Here is a 25,325-nt window from a genome sequence, read left to right as displayed (position 1 = left end):
CTGTCATCAACCATGACACCCAGAAATTTGATTTCATATACTCGTTCGATGTTAGCACCCCCAATTTTCAATTGAAGTTCATTGTGTGGTCTACGATACAGTGGAATAACCTTTGCTATTTTCATATTATTGGGGAACTGCCCAAGTCGAAACGACATGTTAAAAATATGGGTTAATGGTTTGCATATGTCCTCAATTACCCATTTAACAGTTGTCATAGTGATACCATCACTATCACTAGATGTTTTGTTACCACATTTATTCACTATCTCTATAATTTCCTTTTCAACTATGGGCTTCAAAATGGCTTCAAAAACAATCCTTTCGATTGTATTATTATTTATAGTGACGGATGTATCATCTGTACAAATGCTTCTTGCTAAACCAGGACCAACATTCACAAAGAACCGATTAAACTTATCTACTACATCCTCCAATCTATTAACCGGTGTATCATTATCCATAAAATATTGACTCTATAAAGAGTCAAACTGACATATGCAGTACAGTCCTGTATTGAATTAAACGGTATTCATTTCATCCCAGGGTGTAGACTGTCAATATGTCAAAAACAGACTTCTTGGACTGAATGGAGTGAATTGGATAGTTGCCTCTGTTTCATGTAAGTGACTAACCTAAATCACAACTGACAGATGGGGCCAAGTATACAGCCTAGCCTGCCTACTGTATTGTTGTTTACACTGCTGTATATAATGGTCATCATCTGCTGTGACAAGACGCTGCTTGTAGGCAACTGTTTGGGAGTGCTGACTTGTTACATACAGAGTATTTATGGTTTAGAGTCAAAGTCAGAGCAAACATTCCCTGCTTAGCTAAATCTAGTATCAAAGCTACTGTACATGGGCTGTTCAATAACATGATAATAGTTAACACTGAGGTAAAGCAAAGCACATTTACACAGTGGTATAAAGTCACTCACCATGTTGCACAATAATTCAGACATACACGTATCAGTGACTCTGTGACTCATGGTAGTTGTACTTTTCTTTCAAGCTTGTCTCCTGCAGTGTTTGGAGCTTTAGCTCATCTGTGACCAATGTTCTTGTTTTTAGTGGTAAATATCAATTTCTAAAGGTAGCACTGGCAGAACAGGATCTGCTGTTTGCATGGTAAACATTTTCTAACCTGTTAACATAAAAATTGGTCTGTGTAGGTGTTAGGAACTTCTTTCAACATCCCCTACAGACACTACAACATTATTGACTATGAAAGTGACTATGGAATTTCAGCTGAAAATGCAGAATGAAAGAAAATGCTGGATCAATATTCAACTGTAATACCTGACAAAATCTGATGTCTACCTGGGAATCCAACTCTGTTTTGAAGCAGACTCTGCTTTACCTCAGTTTCAGATGTGGAAACCAGTATTTTTTTCAGAATACGGAAGCCAGATTAAGGAGCGTGTAAGTGTCCATACATGAGCATGTGCATGTCTGATGATTCATTTTGTATGTAAGGGCTGCGTGTGTGTGTGTATGTGTGTGTGTGTGTGTGTGTGTGTGAAGCCATAGCAAGCTGGCTATTGGGTGGGGAATATGACACCCACCCTGTGTCATGACAGTCAGTTTCAAGTTTTGCAACAAGTGGGCTACAGCATCAATAATGGATGACAGAGATAGGGATTAAGAAGTTTGGGTAGATATTCTGCTCTACATGTGCGAAATGGTAAGTTTGTTCCTAAATGTCCGTATCTGCATTTTTGTGTACTTATGTGGGAAAAGCAGAGGAGGAGAAGTGATGTACAACAGAGACACACACTAAACAGGAAGGAATTATAAACAATAAATGGCTAAAGCCTTCCTCTTGCTTTACATTGGTGGACATACACACAACAAAATTCAACAAGGCTAGTTACTGTATGTCCTCCTTACAGATGTGACAAGAGAAAATCCAGTCTGAGTTGTCAATCCAAGCCAATCACTACCAGTTTGCCCTGAGCACGCTCTGCCATTTATAGGTCTATAAAGTGGGCCAAATGAGAGACTGCTGCAAAGGCAATGACACTGGCAGATACGTAAAAGTGAAGCGCTGGAAGAGAAAAAAGGGGAAATAGAGAGATAGAAGGAGCACAGATCTGACAACAAATGAGAGAAATAAGCAAAAAAAAAAAAAAAAGCTTAGTAAAATGACACTGTTAGGACCATGTGGGCTCTACAGAGGAAAATCCAAATCCCACAACAAAGGCAGCACAGAGAGGAATGACTTCACATTCTCTTCCTCCTACATTCACACACAGCTCTGTCACTCAGTTTGTTCTGTTAATGCAGAAGTATATTAAATGGCTCCAGTCAGCTATCAAAGGATTCTCCTATTTTGAGGTGTTAACAGTGTAGCATATGCTCATGTTTGAGTCACATTTGGCTTTTAGCCATCTTAGACAAAGCATCAGCCCACAGCAAACATCACATGCCTTTAGTATGGTCTTTGCAGTCGGGGCTATTTGCACAAGGGTTCTGTTGTAGACTTAGCCTACAGATTGCAGGCCTAACCATAAAATTGCACAACTCTGAGAGAAACTGTCCAGAGGGGGGTTGTTAAGCCATGAGCCTCTGCAACATTTAAAAGCAATGTAAATTATTTTGATCATATAAATATCTGTTTTAAGTACTTGCATGGGAGCACAGGTTGATTTGGAAAAGCTAGACTTTGATTTTTCATCTCCAATTTGCTCCAAGGTAGGTTTGTAGGAGTAGAATCAGAAGAAAAGTGAGCTGACGATGGGAAAAAAGGGTCAACACAGCTGCAGATTAAAAAGTCTTGACATCCCAAATCTAACAATAGATTTTACCTGTGCTTTTCTATTCCCATTTCCATTCAACATCAAGATCACATTCAGACACATCCACTATAATCATGACCGATTCTGAGCTGGGAGGTAATAAATTAAAAAGATAACATTTGCCGACTGTCCATGGGCCTCCTATACAGGAAGTGCAGTACTCAAATTTGAAAATTGGTTGTCATGGCCAAATTGGGCCTAAAATCAGCCCTTATGTCATACAGCGTGCTCCAGGCTGAAAAGCACTGAGTGAAAGAGACAGAGAGAGAAATGGTCAGGGGGAGAGAGCAAGGGATATTAAGTGACATAAAAGAGATATCACACAAGGAGGGATGCTACCGAAGGGCATTCAGGAAAGAGACAGAGGAAGGGGAGGGATGCAGATCGCAACATGAAACCTGATCTTCCCTAGGAGCCTACAGTTATCCAATCCCACTGCAATGAGCAGCTCAACAAATAACAGACAATAAAAAGGAGCCAGAGTCTGAGAAAATAAAATAGAAACCAATATTTTCATGTTTTTAAAACTGTGTTTGATGTGTTTTCTCCTTGTTTTCTGACATTTAACAAATATCTGGTCAGAAAGGACACATTATGCTCTTTCTCACAACTGAAGCACAGCCAGTGTGAAAGATTTCTTTTCTGTTCCACTCGTCACTGAAGCAGCCAGCTGCAACTCAGATCACCAGACAGATCATTAGTCTGATAATGTGCTACTTCTGTAGCAAAGCTTCTTCATCCTGCAGTCTCACTGTTGTAACCTCTACTTCTTATTCACATAGTAGGTTGGCCCCGTCAAAACCAAAAACATACTGTATATTCATACACACACTCACCTCCACCTTAATAGCTTGGGCTGCCCTTAACAGCAGCCATTTATTGAGCAAATCCACCCAGCTACCCAGTGCAAACACAGTCCAATAACAAAAAGCCTGAGGGAAGGGAGAGAGATGGACACACACATACTGTATGTGCACTCACAAAAAGAGAGCGAGCAAGAAAGAGAGAGCTGATGGTCTAATAGAGGTAGAAGCCCCAAAGTGTAACAGTAAAGGCAGAAGGACTGTAATGAGTTCTGTAATGGGGGGGGGTTCCGGTAGCCGGCTCAAATTGTGCATCAGTTTTGCAGGTTGGATTAATAAAATTTCAAAGCTAAGAAATCTCTTATCAAATCTTTTGTCTCTCCTCGCTGACTACCACTTTTGCCAGCTAAAATAAAAACATTGCTGATGACAAACTATAGCAGCTGTAGCAAATAACGTGCTGAAAGACCACAATTCAGTTATTGCCTGATGTATGGTTAAAACACTGCCTATAAGCAGCCAAAGAGCATTTCTTGGAGAAAAAAACACCAGTCTACAGTAAACCCCCAAGATTCAACTGTGTCTCATAGCCCCGAATCGAGATCGCTATTATTTGGAAGTCATAGCTTGTGGGAAATACAGGTGAGCTGCCTGTTATTTAAATAAGTCTGATAAATATTTAATAGTTTATATTTTCTGATGTGGTAGCTTCAGGTTGTTAGCTATAATAAGGCTACAAATGTATGCTTTTTTTCTGCCTATTCAGCAACAAGTCTCATATAAATCTTTGAGTTCAGTTGCTTGCAAAAGTTAAAAGCAAAAAGGGAGGCGGTAAAGGTTTCTAAAGAATGAAAAAAGGATGCATTCAATACTGGATTCAGATTGAACAAAATGCTACAGTAAATATATACATTATATCCGCTTCTGTGCTTGTGCATTTTATTAGAAGACAGGCAGAATTTGAGAGACACTGTGTGTGTCCTCAGGTGTCTCAGCCTATAGCTCCTCACAAAAAAATAAAAATAAAAAACACTAATAAGGTGTGAAGCACTTCCTCCCTCTTCTCTAGTCTTTCAGCTTCACTCTCTCTGCACTAATGACTCCTGTGCTTTTGCTTTAACAAAAGAATAAAGAGTTCAGTCCCCACTCTGGATATTACAAGCTCCCAAATATTTAATGAAGCAATGCTTTGACCACAGAGGTCTGTGCTGAGCTGGGGTAGAATGTGCACACTGTAAACCTTCTCTGCTTGTCTACTAGAGACTAAGGGACATTCAAAGATGAGGTAAACAGTTAGTATTAGTAGTGAATTTTCTGTGATAAGCAACCTAGCATCAGGACAGATGTATGTTATTATTCATCTTATCTCAGTTGCCTTTAAGTGATATGATTATTTGCATGCTTTTCTTGTTATCTCACTCTTCTGAATGACGCTTACATCCATGTTTTTGGAAAAGAAGACAATCTTTTGTGTTGCATTATAAGCCAAAAGTGAAGGAAAGGCAAAAACACTGCATTCTATAAATAGCTTAACCCTTCGTGATCCACAATCCTTAGTACTGAAATGAAACATATGTGTGCAAGAGGTACAGGGTAAATAGACAAAGAGAAAGAAACAGACATGCAGACATGAAGAAATAGCTGGAGGAAAATAAGGAAAACAAAGAGTGAGAATCTTGGAAAACCAAGCGTGCAAGCGCAGGAGAATAGACTCAGGTCCGCTGCAGACATTTGGCATTGATTGGGTTATTTTACAGGCATTTGTCAAACTCCTATTTGACAATTACAGAGAGAACCTTGCTTGCTCCAGCGGCAGGGTCGTGACTTTGATCTAACCCTGCTTTTTCCTTTGATGGGTGAAAAATGTGTGTACACACAAACAGAAAGACGATGCATCTCTAACTGGCTCCAAGCAAAAGGAAACTAGGAGCAGCTGGTTGTATGGAGCATAGATGGAGAAAAGGAGATAGAAAAAGAAAAAGCAAATAGGTAAAGGTAGGATGCAGTTGAAAAAAGGGATTAATATAGTGAATGAGAAAAGAGGAGCTTTAGGGAAGAAATGAGGTGGGAAATAAGAGAAAGAATGCCTCATTAAATAAAAGAAAAGCTCCATTTGACACATGTTCATGTTCTAAAAGCCTGGGATATGTGCACACTGTGGTGCAGGAGTAATCATTATGTCTAAGCACAAAGCACCAATCACACATTTTTATTATTCAGTGGAAAACCATTACCATTTACTCAGTGCATACTATACTTTATCGCTTTACTGTACATCATTTTTTTGTTACCATTTCTGTGTAACATTGCTCAGTTTTGTCAGCCTCACACATAGTTATGCATAAATACAAGAGCTGGCTTGTGAGTGATGCTAATCCTGAGTGTATTATATAGGACATGGTGCATTAGTGTGATGTGAGCTGTGTCACACGAGAAGGGGGAAACTAATGGTAAGCTGATTGTTAGCCAGTTTCTAATTCCCAAGACCAAAGAGTAGAGATTAAGGTGTATATGTTTGTATGACTAGACAGGTTTCTGTTGCCCCGTTATTCAGAGGAGAGTGTCACAAGGCTTTGGGTTGTACATATGTATGAAATATATGCCACAAGCATATAGATTGAGCCATTAAAATAATAGTTTATTATTAACTGACTGCCCCAAATCTGCAGCCTAAAATCATTTTCTTGTTTATTTGGTTTCTTGTTCCCACATTCATAACTGAAGCAGGTTTCACTAAACATGTTTTTAATTAAATAACAATATTTATATTATGCTGTTTGTTGGTTTCTTTTTATTGGTGTGTTAAATAAGCACTTCAGCAAGGACTGCATCAGATGACTAAAATGGGTCAAATGATCCAAAAACACTAGATCCAACCCACAGTTTGTAACATGGGCTTTCTGCTGAAAATTCAGTTCTTTTAAAATTTATGAAAGCTCAAGCTGAGATACTCCAGTGATCACTTGATTAATCTTTTTAAATTTAACAGAGCTCCTCCAAAGCCACAGAAGATATACAACAGTTCTCACAGGCTATGTAGTGCTTCCTGTGACTTGCTAATTGAGTTTGATGTGTAAAGTAGGTGGATTCATCATTAATGTCTAGTGTCAGTAAATCTGGACAAACAAAGAAAAATGTGGCTCTGCACAGCTCTTAACAATATTTTGGGTCATTCTGGTATTAATCTTCACAGACACCATATTGCCTTGTGGTCTCAACCAGAAACCAGGTCTTTCAATCCATCCCACCCCCAAGCTTTCATCCAGTGCCTTAGAGAGAAGGCTGTGATTAATGCCTTGTGTAGCTAACCTAGGATACATAAAAAACCAGAACACACACACCAGCCAGCACTTACACTACAAGGCCAAAGGCCTGTGGTCAGTGGTTAGCATTGGATGCTAACTGGCACAGTTCCCCTGCGCTGTGGCCAATCTAGAGGACAAGCTCAATAGCTGTGACAACGTGAGCCACGTTACCAAAATGGCTGCTGTTCAAAAGTCAAAGAAGATACACAAGGGGAGAAACAAGTCACCAGAATTTATTAAAGGAATTTTCCAAGGGTTTTTTTATCTGTTGGTCACCAGAGGAAAGATTGTGGCTGGATGCTTGGCATAGGAAACATACAGCACACAAAAAGGAGAAAAATAAACTGAAGCAGGGAGGTGTAATTACCCTCTGAGTGTGTGTGTGTGTGTTTATGTGTGTGTGTATTTCCATGTCTGTCTGCACTATCCAGTGATGATCGCCCAAACTGCTTCCCCTCACCCTGTGTCTAAAATTCTCCCCAGGCCTGAAATTACTGGATAACAAACACACACAATTATTTCCAAACACACACACTAGAGGTCAAAGGTTGAATGAAACTGGCGGTTCTGGCTCCACGTGGCTACGCCAGGCCATTTGACTCTAACTGGAGAGCTGCAGGAGCTGCTCCACCCTCCTTGCACACTGCCAACAAAACAACATCACGCCAGCCTCTGTGCCAGGCTGAACTTCTGCTGCAGAAACACGGCCAGACAGGCTAACCCTAGCCAACAAGCAAATACACTTTAGATTCTATAAGTATACTATAAAATATATTTGTATAAAAGCGTAAAGTGCATTAACAATACTACAGACAAGGCAGCTAACTCAAATCTTGAATGAGTAAACAGGCATTTCTCTTTTTCACAGAAAGGAAGTTCTCTTCCTTCATTGCTGATCCCAGTAAGGGGCTAAAGGGACAGTTTAGTCCCTGCATAACTGGTCCGAGCAGGTTGCACCAACCCAGTGAAAGGCTGAGCTGAGCAACCAGCGGGCGACAGAGGCAGACCTGCTTTCCTTCCTCTCTTCTTCTTATCCTTCCATGCTTCTCTCCACTATGACTATGAGGCCACAGTTTCTGTGCGCCGGCCTGAGGTAACCAAAGCTTTCACTACCAAGCTAACTCAATTGAACGAGCCTTTTTAAGAACTACAGTCACTCCCTTCCTCCCCCCGCTCAATGCGAAAAGGGGCTCATTGTGTCACACTGGACTACTGTAAAGCATGTAGAGTTAGCTGGAGTTACCACAGACAAAATCCCTTTCAGGGTCTCTTGAGCTCTCTGTACCTAGGCTTCCTTTTCATCATCTGACCCCCTCCCTGCACATATACACACATGCAAAATCATATGGTACACACACGACAACACATACACACAAAAGCTCTGAGAGGAAGAAACATACACAGCCTCAGATCCTCTTTGGCAGCCTGCTTACACTCTGGCATTGCTGCTACAGAGCGTCATCTCCACTGATCGCCAGCTTGTTATAGGATTTACATTTGCTCAGAAAATCCCATGAGACAGATGAACACACACAAAACCCGACCAACACGTTCAACTCAGATTTCCTAGGAAGTAAGTATGAGTGTGACCGCCGCATCATGACATTAAGTAACATTAGGTAAAAATACCCCAAAACACAGCGTGGCACTGATGACATCATCAGTTTTAACCTCAGGTCCATCAGGGACGCTGAGACCTTTACTCAGTTTTTGTCATGCTGCAATACATACAACTGAGGGAGGCTGTGGACAGTACAGCCTTGGAATCCCTGCCCTCTGAGGCACAAACCCACAGGTATTCACTGGTTTTAGCAGATTTCTTCTCAAATGAATCAATGGAAACAGTGAATGGAGAGACTTGCCATTTTTGGTTACCACCCATTCCTTATAGAAGGTAGTGAAAGCCCCCTTTCTTCAATTTACTGACCTGACTAAAACATTCAGTGAGTAGGTAAGGCCACTGGGAATGCCCAGTAACACTCCTAAACTTCAGGAGATGCGGGTTTTATGAAACTCCCTGTTATTTTCAAAGGCCTTTTTACTTAAATCTGCTCCTCCCATCCCCCACCTCCTTTCCTATACAGTCTTTTTATTGAATTATTTTTAGTGGCGTACATTTTATGAAAATGTTCTTCACTGTTGCAGAGGTTTACTTCAGGAAAGATGAAAAACTGAGCCTTGATAATGTGAAAAAAACTTTTCAATTGTCTAACTCAGAATAAATGATCAAATACTTAATGCAACATTACTGTACTCATGTTCAAAAGTTCAAAAAAATTAAAAGTTCATGAAGTTTCACTGTTGTTTCATGAGCCCGGCTTTATCATGCCAGGCTTCTCAAGGGACATCTCTTTATTTTATCCTTTCACTCAGGTCAGAGAAGAGAAGAGGTCTGACGTCGCCACAGAGAGAGGTGCCTCAAACAATATCAGTAAATGACCCAGTCTGAAAATTTTCTCAACCCTTGACACAGGAACGCATAGGTGCACACCTATCGCTGAAGGCAAATCAGCTTCAAGGTATCAGGGTAAACAGCAAGCATGTGTGTCTTTGTGTGTCAGCCTGAGTCTGTGTTTCTGTTATGCAATGGAAGAGTTCTTCCCATCTGTGCCTCTCCGCAGCCCCCGCATCCCTGACCAGTGAAGTGAGAAACGACAGCTCTGCCTTGCACTCTGCCTCCCTCGGTCTTCCTCACAACACCATCCCACTCCTCATTATTATCATCTACCACCCACCAAAAACACACTCTTTTTTCCCATTGACTATCCTCTCTCTGTGTGCTGGTTAGCATTCACTATACACGACCAGGGCACAAAAATTATGCATTGGTCATTGTTACCATCACCTTCACTGTCAACATCAAGCCAGTCTGCCTTCAGCTTACACCCCTAATAGAAAACAGGACCACTCTGTAGGGTCTCTTATGCTTAAATTCCAGATTATACCAATAAATGCATTCCTGTCTGCAACTGATGCCCCTGCCCATCCTCCATCTCCATCCCTGCTCTTCCAGCTTGCCTAACTCCCCACAGGGCTCATTGTTGTGGAAAAGATGTTAAAACAAAGAGAGCAGACAGCGCAGCGATAATCCTAAACACAGCAGCTGCAGAATTTGCTAGCCATGTGGCGGGTACTTGCACTTCTGGGTTTACTCCTACCTGTTCTTAATTGATGATGCTTCTCTGTTACTTGCCATCGGGAAGGGAATTAAAAGGAAGATGGATTTCACTTTCTCTGAAAATACCTCGGTGATGGTTTTCCAGACAGGATGCGATCCTGTACTTAGTCAATTGCATCCTGTCTGGAAAAACATTTTAGCTAAGGGCCACTATGTCAGTGGTTCTATTGAAATAAATTAATTATAGATGCACAGAGACCTGACCTCTGTTCAGGATATTTAGGCAATAATCAGTATAGGGTTTCAGACAGCAATGCTCTCCTAGAGTGATGACAGCTATGCCTTCAGTTCTGAATAATGTACAGAGGTCCAGCAGCAATTGGGCTTGGTATCAATTAAATAAGCTCCATTGTACAATTTTTTTTTTTATCTTGTGTTTCTATGGCCATATCTAATACTCCCCTAATACTTTCACCTTTTCCCAGTTCATCCTGCACCAGAGTGGGCATGTGATGCCAACACCCTGCTGTCTGTCTGGTCCAGCAGGAAGCCAGTCCCAAATCTGTTACAATATAGCGGGTGCTAAAACACTACTCACTTCTACAGCAGAGAGCCATAAAGAGACAACATGGCAAAATGTGCACAACAGCTATAAACAGCACCTTGGTAAACAGCACTCCATGTCTAAAGATTCTGTCAAATATTTGAACTACTAAAGTAGTGTTTGGTTTTACTTCATGTGAGCTGGCACAGGCTCTACAATGGAAACTTTACTGAGGAATTACAGTAAACTAAGCCATCCTAATGGGCTTCTCAAAGCAACACACTCCACTGTTGTTGTGCTGGAGCCTGGAAGCCAGGATAGCCAGTGGCCATGTCTTTAGCTCCAGGCTGCACATCAACAGTATCTGCTATAGCTGCTGTTTATTTCCAGGTGGCATCGCTTAAAGGCTGCAATTTAGTGGTTAAGGATACTGAAGATAATTGTTTGGAGAGATTAGGGTGGGTTTCTTTTGTCCTGGTCTGTGCTTTGAGCTGGTAAGAGAGTTTCAGATTGACTTTCAGGGAATTGTCTTCTACCCTGCCATGTTTAAGACAGACAGAAAGAGAGACAGGTAGACAGACAGCTACCTGTGAGTGGAATTCCACACTCAGAAGTTACTTGAGAAAGATTAGAGCTGCAGTTTCAGCTCAGACTGACCGCATTTATTGTTCACCCACCCGACTGACATTCCAGAAATTAGCAGAGGTGGATCTTTCATCTCTCCCACGTGGAGCCATCCAAAGGACACAGTCCTATGTGTTTGCATGCAAGCACACACTCATGCTCACAGCATTGATTACTTGAACATTTGGCTGCTTTGTGTTTTTAAGAGGAAAGACATATTAAGTGAAGAAAAAGGTTAAAAATGCAAACAAACTGATGCCAACATAAATCCAGTATGACTAAATTACACTGATTCATTCAGGATTTTGTTCATTTTTTCTTCTTCCACACACAACCAGGCATTCTGTTACTGAAATGTCTTCTGCACTCCAGCCCACCTGCTCCCTACCACAACAAAGATTAGATAAAGCAGCCCCCACTCACCCAGGTGGTCTCCATGGAAACTGTTGTCATGAGATGTTCTACCATGGGGCAGGAGGTCATGATGGGCAGCAGGTGGCCAGATTTGACCAGTCTTACGTACACTCACAATAGTGGCCTCAGACATGACCACGTGGCCTCCCTGCTGCCGGTGGTGACGCTTCTGGGACTGCGGCGTTGGAGGACTGCTGCTGTCAAAGGAATGCTGAGAGTTCTGGGAATTCTGGGATGGGGAGCGGCTCTTTTCTCTGAAAGGCCTCCGGAAGGCCGTGGTGGGGCTGGGTGAGACATGGCTGGACTGGCCTGAGGAGAAGTCCTCCTCACTGGACGTAAGGTTCTCGTTGGAGCTGCAGTCTGGCGTGTACCCACCACCGCCACCAACATCTTCAAAGCTACCTGGGGAGTAGGAGCGGCGCGGCCAGGTCAGGAGGTGGTCGTCACCTCCCCCATGGTCTCTCATTGTGACTCCACTACCACCTCCACCACCACCACCTCTCCCATCTCCACCACCCCCTTCCCCCATCATCACCCCACCAACATAGACACTGGAATAGGCCTGGAACTCAGAGGGTTGCCAAGGTGGGGGTGGAGGTTTGCCCCCGTTGGCCCTCCCTGAAAGTCGCTGGTTGGGTTCCCCGTCTTCATATTCTGCATCATAACCACAGGTGCTCTCAGTTGACCGTCCTTTGTACACTGGCCTGTTACGGAGCTCCCCTGCCACTGTTGCCAGGTTACCTGGGAGGGAGTGAAGGGATCTCTTTCGTTCCATCTGCATGGCCTGGCTGCCTAGGGAGCTGATCTTGTCAGAGACGTCACGGTCGTTGACTCTGACCAGACCCCTCTCATGGTGGAATTCCATGTTGGTGTAGAACGGCGGTGGCGGCGGTGGAAGCTGCTTTTCCTGACCCTTAGCTACATCACCTGCAGAGTGAGAGTTGGCTCGTTTGATTCTTTCAAAGTTAGATCTAAGAGCTGCCACACCAAGTCCCATCCCCACTTTGTCTTTTGGGTCAGAGGGCAGTTCCTTGTCTGGAGGTGGAAGTGTGGGCCTGCGGGGAGAGACAGCGATGCCTCCTCTCTGCTTGGATGGGGACAGGCCATCCAAGTTGTCACAGGATGTTGACTCAGCCTGCTGGGGTGAGTCAAAGGCCGACTCCAGACCATCTCCATGGGAGGCTGACTTCCGGGCTGGTGGAGGCCTGGGTTTGGACCTTGCAGCTCCATCTCCATGAGGCTGAAAACGGCCCCTATCCACAACACCCCCACTACCACCACCATACCCTCCACTACTTCCTCCTACTCCAACTCCACCAGTCTCCTGCATATGTGGCTGCTGGGACTGGGACTCTGCACCCTGAATGGATGCAGGATCCACCCCCTCGTTCAGAGGTGTCTTCCTGAAGCCCCATCTCTGCTTGTCATAGCTCTTCCTCTCCTTGGCCAGGAGGGTCTGCAGGTAAATCATGCGAAAGCGCTCCTTGTTCACCTCCTGCTCCAGGCGCCTAATGGATGCCTTGCACTTCTCCAGCTCTTGCTCGATGCCTCCGACAGACCGCAGCTCCATCTTGGGGGGTTCAGACTCTGGGAACTGCGCCTTCCACGCCTCAATGAATCCCACCGGCTCCACCATATTGTGCCTAATTTATTAATGTGACCGACTCTGGTCTCACACACAGGGGTAAAATGATTCCCCTTGGTGAATAATGCCCCCTCTTAGTCCAGTTCGCCACAGCGTCCTTATCGAAAACAATGGCCACGTCCAGCTGGAAAGCAGTGACAGTGCTGATCACAGGCCTTAAGGTAACCCGTTCAGAAACGCACAGTCTAATCGCTGACACTTGTCGTAGGTTGCGCAGTCGCAACAATACATCCCACTCTGAGCAAGAGAAACCGGCTGTTCAGTCAAAGGAATAAGTGATGTATGACACATAAAAAGGAGTACAAAACTGTAAAAGAGCTGGTCTTTCTCATGCATTATTCAAGAACAGGCCACTTCCAAAAGAAGAATTAAAAAAAAAAATCTCACCCTCGACACAATGACAGTAACTGTCTTCAGGGGGAAACACGGGTGATCTGACTTCCAGGGAAAATAAAAATAAGAAAGTGTTTTAATCCTGTCAGTTTTACTCACAGAGCACTGTCGGACCGTTTACTCCTGCCTATTCATATGGCAGTAATCCCAGGTGCTGCTGCTCCAGGCCGAGCGCCTTTGTACCAGCAACGCTCAAGGAGAATGGATAAAAAAGCGCAAAACACAAGCGATGAGAACAGCCGAGTTTCTCAGTGGAGGTGATCAAGCTGTGTCATCCGGCCTAAGTAAACGATTTGTTTCATTATCCCATATTCTCCATGACACGTTTGTGATGTGGTTTGCTTTTCTGCTCTTTTCCAGAATTGTGCCGTGTCTTTGGCCCTGATGGTGCTGCTGTGTGTGCGCTCCTATCTCAGACCAGCAGCACTGGAGGGCTGCAAGAATGGGAGGGACCAGAGTGACAGCGAGCTGGTTAAAGAGACAGGGCAGAGATGCAGTCACCGCTCGGGTAGGAGTCCAGGCTTCATGCTCTGGTTATGATATTCAACTGTTCAAACGTATTTTCATACCTACAATTTAAGTCTTTTGCATGAGCCTTAATTTAAGTCACTAAAGGTCTGACATGTCTCTGTAAAACATGCCACATTTGGTATTGTTTTACTGTTGTACGAGTTCTACTTTGTGCCAAGAAAATGCACATCCAGCTACATTGAACAAACATGACTTATTTTAAAGCCTCCACTTAAATTTCTACAGTTTCATGAAACATTAAGTTACTACTACTCACAATACTTCTAGTATTATAAAACGTTTATACTTTCAACTATTAATAAAGGTAATATCAGTATATTGCTCCTTCTGTTTTCCTTTAAAAGGAGTACCTGCCAGATAGGTGCTAAAACTCATGTGGGTGTACTGTTGGCATCTTTAACCCAACGCCGCCATCCAGTGGACTAATAAAGTCTATGTGTGTGAGCCATAATGAAAAAAAAAAACCTGTAATATTCTCACTGTAGAGCTTTTTATTAAAATGTTAGCCAATTGTCTTTTTTCCAACCTTATACATGACTACTTATGTAAAACTCAAGAACAAATACTGTCATGCAAAAATACATTACTCATGTCACTGGAATAAAATAAAGACAATTCAAATACTATATTTTATTTACCTGAAACCACAATCTCCGTAATGGGTGTACGATCATTATTGTTATCCAATAGTGGTCGTCTTTTTACACACACATTAATATTGTTCTTTGACTGTCTCTGAGGGGACTGCATGGGTCCCCTCGTGTTAGATCACAGTTTTACAGCAATTGCTGAAGATACATAATGATAAGAATGCAGAGGCAATAAGAAAACAGAACACTGTTGTAAAGCAGAATTACCTGTCAACGTTAGTCTGCTGTCCTCACTGCAAATGACTAAAACTACCCCACATTAACTAAAAGAAAAAAAAACAAAACTATATTAAAAAATTTTTTTTAACTCAAGTAGAGCACAGTCAAGTTCAGTATGAGTCCATTGTGCAAATTACCCAAACCATTACAATAAACAGATTTCCCATATCTATGATATATCCATCTTAATGTCATTTGAGTATTATATATTAGAATCTATAAATACAAGCTAGAAAGCCTAAATACAGCTGTAACGCATGCATGATTTTTATACACTCAAGTACAACTAAGACCATACAATCCCATGATTTAAAGATTCTTTCAGCTACCACCAAAGTTGGAAATAAGTTGTTCCTTGCATGAAGTTGAGAACTTCCCTGCACACAAAACTGCAGTGTCATTAATATAGCATCTGTATACAGAAAGTGTGTTAAAAAGAATGTGTTGCTGTGTGTTGTAGTGCACGGGGCAAAGGGAACTGCTTTTCCAGCCCAACCACTTTTTAAGTGTACCCTTAAGTATTTGGTCTTTTTACTGCAAAAGCATCCATTTTTGTTTTCTGTGCAAAAGGTACACACACTGCTGGTCATCATGGCGTCTGAGGTGTGCAACATCAAAGTGAGCACCCATCTGGATGGTAGGATGACTCCAGCCTTTGAGCTCACTCCCACATTATGCCAAACTTTTATGCCAGCCAACCTAAACAGAGAGAGGAGAAAAGAAACTTAGTCCAACACTTTAAAAATTCCAAGACCAATGTATAACTGTACATTTTCTGCCACATTCTCAGGAGTACATATCAGTTTGGTGAATATAAGCACGTGTCAGAGGGGTGAAAAGAACCACGGACAGTGACATTCACAATAGTGGCATGTGGTCAACATCGAGGCAAAGTTTCTCTGGGTTTCTCTATGGATTGTAAACCTATAACCACTACCTTTCATGCACCTAATGAGACATTTTACTCTTAAAACCCTTAGAAAACCAACTTCCCAAAAAACATCTCATGGTAGAAAAATCTTAATTTCAGGAAATGTGTCTCTGAAAGGTTTCTTTAGATTCTACTGTAGTGAAGTGGTATTTAGTAGAGTATGAAAAAGACAAATGGATACTCACTCTAGTGACAGGGGAGCCAATGGAAGGCATTGAGGAAGAAAGCACACAGTTGTTAAGTGGAACACATACACAGTGTGAACACCCCCCCCCAAAAAAAACATGCTTTAGCTCTCAAAACATGGAAATGCCCATACAAAAATGATGCGCTACGGATTAGTGTAACTGACTGTATGCGCACTGATCCACTATGTGGATCACTACTACAAAGAATGGTATGCAAAGAACAAACTAAGACTTCCAAATTTTAAAGCCTAGCAGAGAGAAATATACACAAGATTGGTGTCAGTGTGTCATGAATATCTCCTGGCTATCATGTGGTGCCAAAGAACTGAAGCATTCATATTGTCTGAAATTATTTGTATTCAAGTATCATATGTACTTACAAAAACACTAGATTTGAATGTTAACCACTGGACTCAACATTAAATAAAGACACTAAACACTTTTGATTCAAAGGGTTCAAGAGTGTGTATTTGTCCTTGAAGTAACAACAATTTGGATACTTCTTGGCAATCCAAGTTGATTCGGAGTACTTGTATTAGTATTTTCTTTACTCAGTATTACTGTCCTTTGAATCAAATGCCATGGAGATGGTTATAATAAATCACCCCCAACCAGTTCTGTCTCTAAAGCAAAGCACAAATAAAGTTAATCAAAATTCAATACAAACCTAATATGTCCTTAAAAAATGTTAAAGGGAAGAATTTTTTTTTCCTTTTTCTGCACAAGCAAATAGGGGCACACCTCAGATGTTATGTTTTAGCAAGACCGTTGAGGAAAAGCATCTCGAGATGAGCAAAACAAAAAAACAAAAACTTATGATATTGAGGTAGCTGTGCTCTGCCCAGTGCAGAAAACTGGCTTATTTTCAATCCTTATAGTAAAAAAAACACATCCATGAAGTTATTTTATACTCTAACATGGGGGGGAACATATACAATTAAATTAGAAATGCTAAACCACACAGAGTTCATGCTTGGTCACAGGACATGCGGCTTTTGTTTTTCAGGATTTTTTTTTTTCTTTTCAGCATTCAACGTTCACTCCCAAACCTTTCACCCGTCGTAGTCTGCCACACGGAGGTTGTCCTCTCTGAAAGAGTTCTGAGTTTATACTGAAGACACAATGGTAAACATTTGAAAAATAAATCAAGGTGGTGTGTTTAAGCCACGCTGGTCAAACAATTTACAAAGCCATAAAAAAGTTGCATAAAATAGTGTTCATTCTCTGTACAACTTAATGGACTTCAGATATTTTAAATTTCCTTTTCATAAGGAGGGAAACTTCAACAAAATTTACTGTTGTTAAGGTAGTAATATGAGACAAATGATATTCCCAAAACCGTTAAAAACAAACCTTAATGGCAGTATTGACATAAAAAAAAAGGCAACAGTATGTTTTCTTTTAAACCAGCAACAATTCCACAGCTAGGGGAGTGATGATCTCTTAACACTCGTATTTAAAGCCTCACCCATTCACACCTCCTATCCTGACTGACAATGGGAGACTCCAAGGTTATAACATTGTATAACAGTATTTGTTACGTTTCATGTGCTAATGTTGGTCCTTCTCGTACACACAAGAGGAATGCACAGGTGCACACACACTAAGTCTACAAACGCACACACACTAACTATGCACATGTAGGAAGGCAGAGAGGGAGGAGGGAGAGGAAGAGAGAAGTGATGGTGGTGGTGGAATGGAAAAGTTGAAGTTGTGCTCAAGTCAGTCAGGACCAAAACATGTCGGTCATGTTAGTGTCGCAGCTGTAAATCCAGAGGACCAAGGGGAGGGCAATGGCCACAAAGGGCCAGGAGATGCCCTCCATACATGCAGACACACGCTTCTCCAGATCTTTACCAGGCTCCAGGTAGTTCCTGGCTGCAAACTTGAGCATCTCGTCTAGTAGAATGACAGGCAGCGAGAACTTGAGCACCATCAGCCACTGTGTCAGATTCAAAGGGGTGATCTGAAAGATGATCTGAAAAGAACAGAAAAAAAAACCCACTGTGGATCAGTCTGCATGGTACACGAGACTAAATAGTTTTAGTTTTGACAGCAGCATAATTAATTCCTGTATCATGACAATGCTTTAATTCTGTGTGCTCCTCATTACACAGCATCAAAGTCAAACTAAAGGAAGTATTTCTCACTGGAAGAGGCTCCACATAGAGGATGAGGAAGTGAAGGGACATGGAAAGGCAGATGGCTCCCAGCAGCCACACGTTCTCCCAGGGAGGCATACGCAGCAGGGACTGGTTCTCTGACACACTAAGGAACAACAAAGACAAATGGGCCTGTTTGTTAAAATCTCAAGAGTCATTACTTAGAAATACAGCAATTGATCTTTATTAGCTGACATAAAACATGGGTTGTGTGTGGAAGCAGAAAAAGAAATGAAAACAAAGATGCTGTATGTACAGTGCCTTGCGAAAGTATTCGGCCCCCTTGAACTTTGCGACCTTTTGCCACATTTCAGGCTTCAAACATAAAGATATAAAACTGTAATTTTTTGTGAAGAATCAACAACAAGTGGGACACAATCATGAAGTGGAACGAAATTTATTGGATATTTCAAACTTTTTTAACAAATAAAAAACTGAAAAATTGGCCGTGCAAAATTATTCAGCCCCCTTAAGTTAATACTTTGTAGCACCACCTTTTGCTGCGATTACAGCTGTAAGTCACTTGGGGTATGTCTCTATCAGTTTTGCACATCAAGAGACTTAAATTTTGCCCATTCCTCCTTGCAAAACAGCTCGAGCTCAGTGAGGTTGGATGGAGAGCATTTGTGAACAGCAGTTTTCAGTTCTTTCCACAGATTCTCGATTAGATTCAGGTCTGGACTTTGACTTGGCCATTCTAACACCTGGATATGTTTAGTTTTGAACCATTCCATTGTAGATTTTGCTTTATGTTTTGGATCATTGTCTTGTTGGAAGACAAATCTCCGTCCCAGTCTCAGGTCGTTTGCAGACTCCATCAGGTTTCCTTCCAGAATGGTCCTGTATTTGGCTCCATCCATCTTCCCATCAAGTTTAACCATCTTCCCTGTCCCTGCTGAAGAAAAGCAGGCCCAAACCAGGATGCTGCCACCACCATGTTTGACAATGGGGATGGTGTGTTCAGGGTGATGAGCTGTGTTGCTTTTACGCCAAACATAACGTTTTGCATTGTTGCCAAAAAGTTCGATTTTGGTTTCATCTGACCAGAGCACCTTCTTCCACATGTTTGGTGCGTCTCCCAGGTGGCTTGTGGCAAACTTTAAACGACACTTTTTATGGATATCTTTAAGAAATGGCTTTCCCTAGCATGCAGTAAATAACTGGAACATGCAAAGATCTGGTGTTCAGTTGGTCACACAGAGAGCAGTGGAAACATTTAAATATAGTTTTTATTTTTGCTGAACCAACCTGTTCAGGGCATTGCACATCTCAATGGTGACCAGCACAGACAGGGCCATGGTCATAGGGTATGGGGACTCAAAAATCTTACAGTCCATATTCTGGAAGTCTGGATTCTCTGGACCACACTGTAGGAAGTGGCTCTGTAAGAAGTGTCAGGGAAAACATTACACAGCAGTTAATGTATAGAATTGTTATTACATTATTGTTGTATAGTGGATTTGAAAAATGATTGTTGTATTGGGGGGGAAGAATGCCTTGAAATAATAACTGATGAATATAAGTTTGTCTGCTATGGTGTGCTGAATTGATCAGTGTTTAGCTGTAGCTCATACCAGTTGGTAAAAGCTGATCTTTGGACCATCCTCAGCAGCAACAAACCACCAGGCAGCAGCACCAACAGTGGCAGCACCAACATAACCTGGTGATGCAACCCAAAAGGACATCATTCATATACATATTCAATGACACAGATGCCTGGTTGTTTAGGAGGCAAATTAACTGTGAGTAGTGATTACCTATATCACATCTACTTTCACATCATATTAATGTGGCAAATTTGAACTAAGTAGCAAATAGCAGCCTTAGTGCATGGTTGCCTGCTGGTGATAGATGCCTCCATGTTTCTGCCAACACTTATGCATTAACAAAGAAAAAAGCTAATTTAAAAGTGTCACACACATGGCACACACACTCCCGGCCACAATCTCCCCACTTACATCCAATGGCTAGGTATCTGAAGAAGAGCCATCCAGAGATGAGGGGCTCACGGGCATTGCGTGGGGGTTTGTTCATGATGTCCAGGTCTGGTGGGTTGAAGCCTAAGGCAGTGGCAGGCAAACCATCAGTCACCAGGTTGACCCAAAGCAGCTGAACAGGGATGAGAGCTTCAGGGAATCCCAGAGCAGCAGTCAAGAAGATACTACACACAAAAGAAACATGATTATCAAAGAGTAAATGATATTGTGTACTGTCAAAGCATGATGTGCATGTCAGAGGGGGTAAGTGGTACAGAAAAATGGAGCACGTTTGTATAACATGTTGTAACATCCTTACCACACAACTTCGCCCACATTTGAAGAGATGAGATATCTAATGAACTGTTTCATGTTGTTATAAATGGCTCTTCCTTCCTCAACTGCAGCTACAATGGTGGCAAAGTTGTCATCAGCCAGCACCATCTCAGAGGCGGTCTTGGCCACCGCTGTGCCTGAGCCCATGGCAATGCCGATCTCAGCCTTCTTTAGAGCAGGAGCATCGTTTACACCATCACCAGTCTGAGAGAAGCAAAAACCAGGGCAGCAAATTATAAATCCAGTATGATTTCAATGTTTTACATTGTGTAACTATTAATCTGTACGTGAAAGACAATTTTTGCTTTAAATGTCATTTACTTATGCCCTTTCTTCTTACCATAGCTGTAATCTCATCATAGGACTGCAGATATTCAACAATCTTGGATTTATGTGAAGGCTCAACACGGGCATAGCAGCGGGCCTTGACCACAGCTTCTCTTTGTGCAGCAGGTGACAGATCATCAAACTCTCGGCCAGTGAAAGCCATCTTGGAGACGTCATCATCCTCTCCAAAAATACCAATCCGTCTGCAGATAGCCACTGCTGTCCCTAAAATGTAAATGAAAGCAAATTATTTACTTCTTAATGCTGCTTGGAATGCAAGTATAACTGACAATTTTCTTTGTGTGTAGTGGTAGAATACTATGCTGAAAATACTACAAATATAATATTATGTTGAACTCAACATTGTAAAAAAGAGGCTTTGATTTCACTATGCCAAATTTTCTCTGTGAGCAGATGTGACTTTGGGTACATACCCTTGTTGTCTCCAGTGATCATAATTACTCGGATGCCTGCAAGACGGCAGAGTCTAATAGAGGCTGCCACCTCTGCTCTGGGTGGATCCAGCATGCCCACACATCCAACAAATGTCAAATCAGTCTGGATGACAGGAAGTTAAATAAATGCAAGTTAATAAAGTCGCACCATATTATGCAACCAAGAAACTAACACTGTGGTGAAAGCTTTAGGAGAATCCAGTGACCATGTCAATCTGTCCTGGCCCTCACCTCATACTCAACAAAGCGGGTCGAGTCCTCCAACACCAGTTCATCTTTGTTCAAGGGGTTGTCTCGGGTGGCCAGAGCCAGACAGCGCAGGGTGTCCCTCCCAGTTCCATATTCTCTGATCACAGACATTAGTTTTTCCTTGATCCCAGGGGTCAAAGGAACCTTGTTACTGCCTACACGGATATGTGTGCACCGATCAATCACTCCCTCGGGGGCTCCCTATGAGTAGGCACATATTGGAGAATGACAACCATAAAGAAAAAACAAAACAAAACAGGTATGGAAGATAAACTGTTTATTTTGTAACAATCTAAGGAAATCACAGTATTCAAAACGGCCAATATTGTTTGATGATAAAGACTAAGTGTAATGATTATTATAGCACTACCAAGCTAAAGAACAGAACAATAATGTCTAGTGACAAGTCATGTTTTTTTTTATGTCACAGCCTGGGATGACTGAAATCCTACAGTAATATTCAATACAGGGTTGAACCATTAATTGTTTTCAAATCGATATCACACTTTAACTGAACATGATTTTCAAGCTGCAATTCAAAGTGTCATTGAAACATGGCTTTAAACACTATGAATTTTAAACAGTCTGAGTGGCATCCCTACAGGCTTCAGGCACATGCACTCTGTTCTGCAGGCTTCATGTGAAACCTGCAGGGTAAAGTAGTGAATCGAATAAGAGACAGAAATAAGCTGCACTTTGGTGCTGCTAGCCACACTGAAAATAACCACAGCAGTCAGCAAAACATTGACAACCAAGAAACAGTGTCAAATCAAAACAGTAGGTTACGTCAGGCGTCTATTTTGCTTTTAGACCAGAGGTTGCGTGGTAGGAACATGCACGGCTAAGATGGCAGCAACATGGGGCACCATAAATTTCTTCCAGCATTAAATTAACAAAACACAGTTGCCACCTGTCCCTTATAATAATATAAGATGGTCCCTTTCGATAAATACAATGCTCTTTGCCATTGTCCTGTATTGGATCAATACTGTGCACACACACTCACTGGATCAATATGGGTTGCAACTAAATTTATTATCCAGTAGTGAAAACATTGTAATAGTAGGCCAAGTAAAACTAAACCAGTTTAGAAAAGCTGTGAGATCAGAGGGATCAGTAACTGTGCAGACAACAGAGGATTCAGGACCTGTGAGTCCAGTACCAACACCAGTCAGGTTTTACAGCATAAGAATTTATTTAGCAGGATGATGTTAGTTTTCTGCTCTTGTTTCATTAGAAATTCTAATAGTCTGTGATAAACTCAGATCTGTAGAATTTTATAAATGGGGAAAAAAAAAAAAAAGAAAATGCCTCCTCTGTATTTACTGCTGTAAAGTTTGAATTCTAATCTCACACTCTATAGCCCTATAGCCAAATAGCTAGTTATAGAAAGGAAAGTGAAAAAAAAAGAAAAACAATTTAATACAAAGTCAAATTAACAGCAGTGAACTTGAGGGTGTTGGGTTTGTCTTCCTATTCTCATTTAGAGTAAAGGTTGTTTTCAATGAATAATACAGAAGGGCAAAATAATCGCATATTAAATCGTATTTGTAATATTTCTCAAAAAAATTCACAATTAGATTTTCCCAAATCATTCACACCCAACTCAGTGTTTTCATTTCTTACCTTTACAAACATCTTGCCAGCAGAGGAGTGAGCTTTATTAGGAGTGCAGTACACAGACATGGACTTCCTGTCTCGGGAAAACTCCAGAGTAAACTCTTTCTTCATCAGCTGCTTGATCACCTAAAGCATATTAAAAGACAATTGTTATTTAACAGGATTGTTATACTTTCCATATTTAGTTGACTTCATGCTATTTTAACTGATCACAGAACAAAGCCTGAAAGGTCAGTTTGCATGTAATGACAAAAAAAAAAAAAAAAAAAAACTGGAGTACATGCTGAATTACAGGCGTTGGCTCGCTCAATCTTGGAGAGGCTTTTAACATTTGTATCAAACACATTCATCTTCTCCACCAGGCACGAGAGAGCCGTCTCTGTGGCCTCACCCACCTTTTCATACGCACCTTTGGTCTGGACATAAAGACACAAAAAGAAAACATCATACAGACAATCTTGACACTCAAGAATTACATGACGGTTAAAATGCAAAAAATAAATAAATAAACAAACAACAATAATATGCCACCAACCTCATTATAGTCCAATGAGGAATCATTACAGAGAGCACAGATGGAGGCCAGCTCCACCAGGGCATCGTACTGGGAACATCTGACTGGTTTACCATCATGGAATCTAAAACCAGGGATATATTAAAAAAAAAAAAAAAAAAAGGACTAATAAGCACAGTGGTAAACATAAAAGAAATGCTCATTTTAACTTAGAACAATCTCTTGAAGTAGTGTATGCTTGATTTATTTTATTACAAATTGTTTCCATTTTAATGCTCACAGGCTGAAGACTGAATACTCACACTTCTCCATCTGGGGCATATGTGGATCCAGTAATAGCAAACTCCTTTAAGGAACAGTGATCACCCTCTGCTCGGTCAATGATAAACATCTAGAAGCACAAAGATCATAGAGACAAACTCTTAGTTCATAATACGACATAAACAATGTGTGGGTAAATGACGCACGAAGAGATCAACAGGAAAAAGCTGAGAACATAAACTTAATGTGTGGGTAAATGGCATACGAAGAGATCAACAGGAAAAAGCTGAGGAGCTGAGGGACAATGCATCCAGCAGGCGGCAGCAGACTATAATAGATAGGAAAGAAACCACTAGATTATGAGTCCACTTGAACATAGAACAGGGTATATTGAAATTCTGGGCCAAAGCAGGCACTAAGCACTGTGGTGGAGAGGGGCCATAAATGTCACCTTACAAAAAGACAGACAGGATTCCTCAGTGTGCAGTCACACTACATAAATACACTGCATAAAAGTGGATCACTAAGGTGGAAAGAGTTTGACCTTGAGTACCCAAACCTTTGTGTAAGCAGAGTAGTTGTGGTTTCTGATTTATACAAGGCCTTTGAATTTTATAAAGTGTTTCACTTGTAATGATTGAGTTGTTCATTAACCCCAAAAGTATCCATATTACACTATGATAGAAATGTCATATCAGTAGAAAACCCTACAGTAGAACCACGGCTGTCAACAGTATGATTTCGCTATGACAAAACATACGTTTACATCCAAAGAAGCACATTAGGCCAAAACTGAGAGGGGTAGGACACAGATGCACTTTAGATATAAATAGAAATATCTGAATAAAAGCATGATGAGCTAGCATTATGACTGAAGGCGAAAAACAAAACAGAGGAGGTTAGAAAGTGAATAGCAATATTCGGTCACTAATGGCAACTAGTTTTAATACTGGACAGGGGTAGCTTGGATGCTGCAGATGCATCAAGCACGAGGTTTTCTGTGAGTGACTAACATCCAGGAATAGAATTTTTACATTTTCAAAAAATTAGGTCTTTCAAAATTGCTAAACCTAATTTTGACTTTAATAAAACTGTGCAGAATGATCAAGGAGGGGAAGATGGAGAGACAGGGGAGCCAGAACCTTTCAACACAAGGTCAGTTATGCAACTCTGCTGCTGCTGCTTCTGCTGTAAGTGACCAAGTACTGCACACTGATCAGCATGCTGCTTGAACAAGAGGGGGAGGAGATGGGGGTTGGA

General features: G+C 41.5%; 2 protein-coding genes across 2 annotated transcripts in view; both read right to left on the bottom strand.

Annotated features, from left to right (window-relative positions):
- Positions 1-14,077, bottom strand: part of bcr (BCR activator of RhoGEF and GTPase) — a 73,423-nt gene extending 59,346 nt beyond the window's left edge. Inside the window, exon 1 of the mRNA XM_020609831.1 lies at positions 11,618-14,077. Within this exon, the coding sequence (XP_020465487.1) occupies positions 11,618-13,244 (1,627 nt within the window). The 5' untranslated portion in view covers positions 13,245-14,077. The remainder of the gene's footprint in view (positions 1-11,617) is intronic.
- Positions 14,078-16,611: 2,534 nt separating this feature from the next.
- atp2a2b (ATPase sarcoplasmic/endoplasmic reticulum Ca2+ transporting 2b) overlaps positions 16,612-25,325 on the bottom strand; it is a 24,894-nt gene continuing 16,180 nt past the window's right edge. Inside the window, exons 11-23 of the mRNA XM_020609805.1 lie at positions 24,107-24,195; positions 23,826-23,928; positions 23,575-23,706; positions 23,297-23,416; positions 21,653-21,871; positions 21,401-21,524; positions 20,980-21,191; positions 20,623-20,843; positions 20,286-20,488; positions 19,902-19,987; positions 19,576-19,709; positions 18,316-18,433; positions 16,612-18,143 (exon numbers count right to left, since the gene is read on the bottom strand). Coding sequence (XP_020465461.1) covers positions 17,892-18,143; positions 18,316-18,433; positions 19,576-19,709; positions 19,902-19,987; positions 20,286-20,488; positions 20,623-20,843; positions 20,980-21,191; positions 21,401-21,524; positions 21,653-21,871; positions 23,297-23,416; positions 23,575-23,706; positions 23,826-23,928; positions 24,107-24,195 — 2,013 coding nt within the window. The 3' untranslated portion in view covers positions 16,612-17,891. The remainder of the gene's footprint in view (positions 18,144-18,315; positions 18,434-19,575; positions 19,710-19,901; positions 19,988-20,285; positions 20,489-20,622; positions 20,844-20,979; positions 21,192-21,400; positions 21,525-21,652; positions 21,872-23,296; positions 23,417-23,574; positions 23,707-23,825; positions 23,929-24,106; positions 24,196-25,325) is intronic.

This window comes from Monopterus albus, unplaced genomic scaffold (assembly GCF_001952655.1).
Source record: "Monopterus albus unplaced genomic scaffold, M_albus_1.0 scaffold102.1, whole genome shotgun sequence".
Classification (NCBI taxonomy): Eukaryota; Metazoa; Chordata; class Actinopteri; order Synbranchiformes; family Synbranchidae; genus Monopterus; species Monopterus albus.
This window is presented reverse-complemented; position numbering and strand designations above follow the sequence as displayed.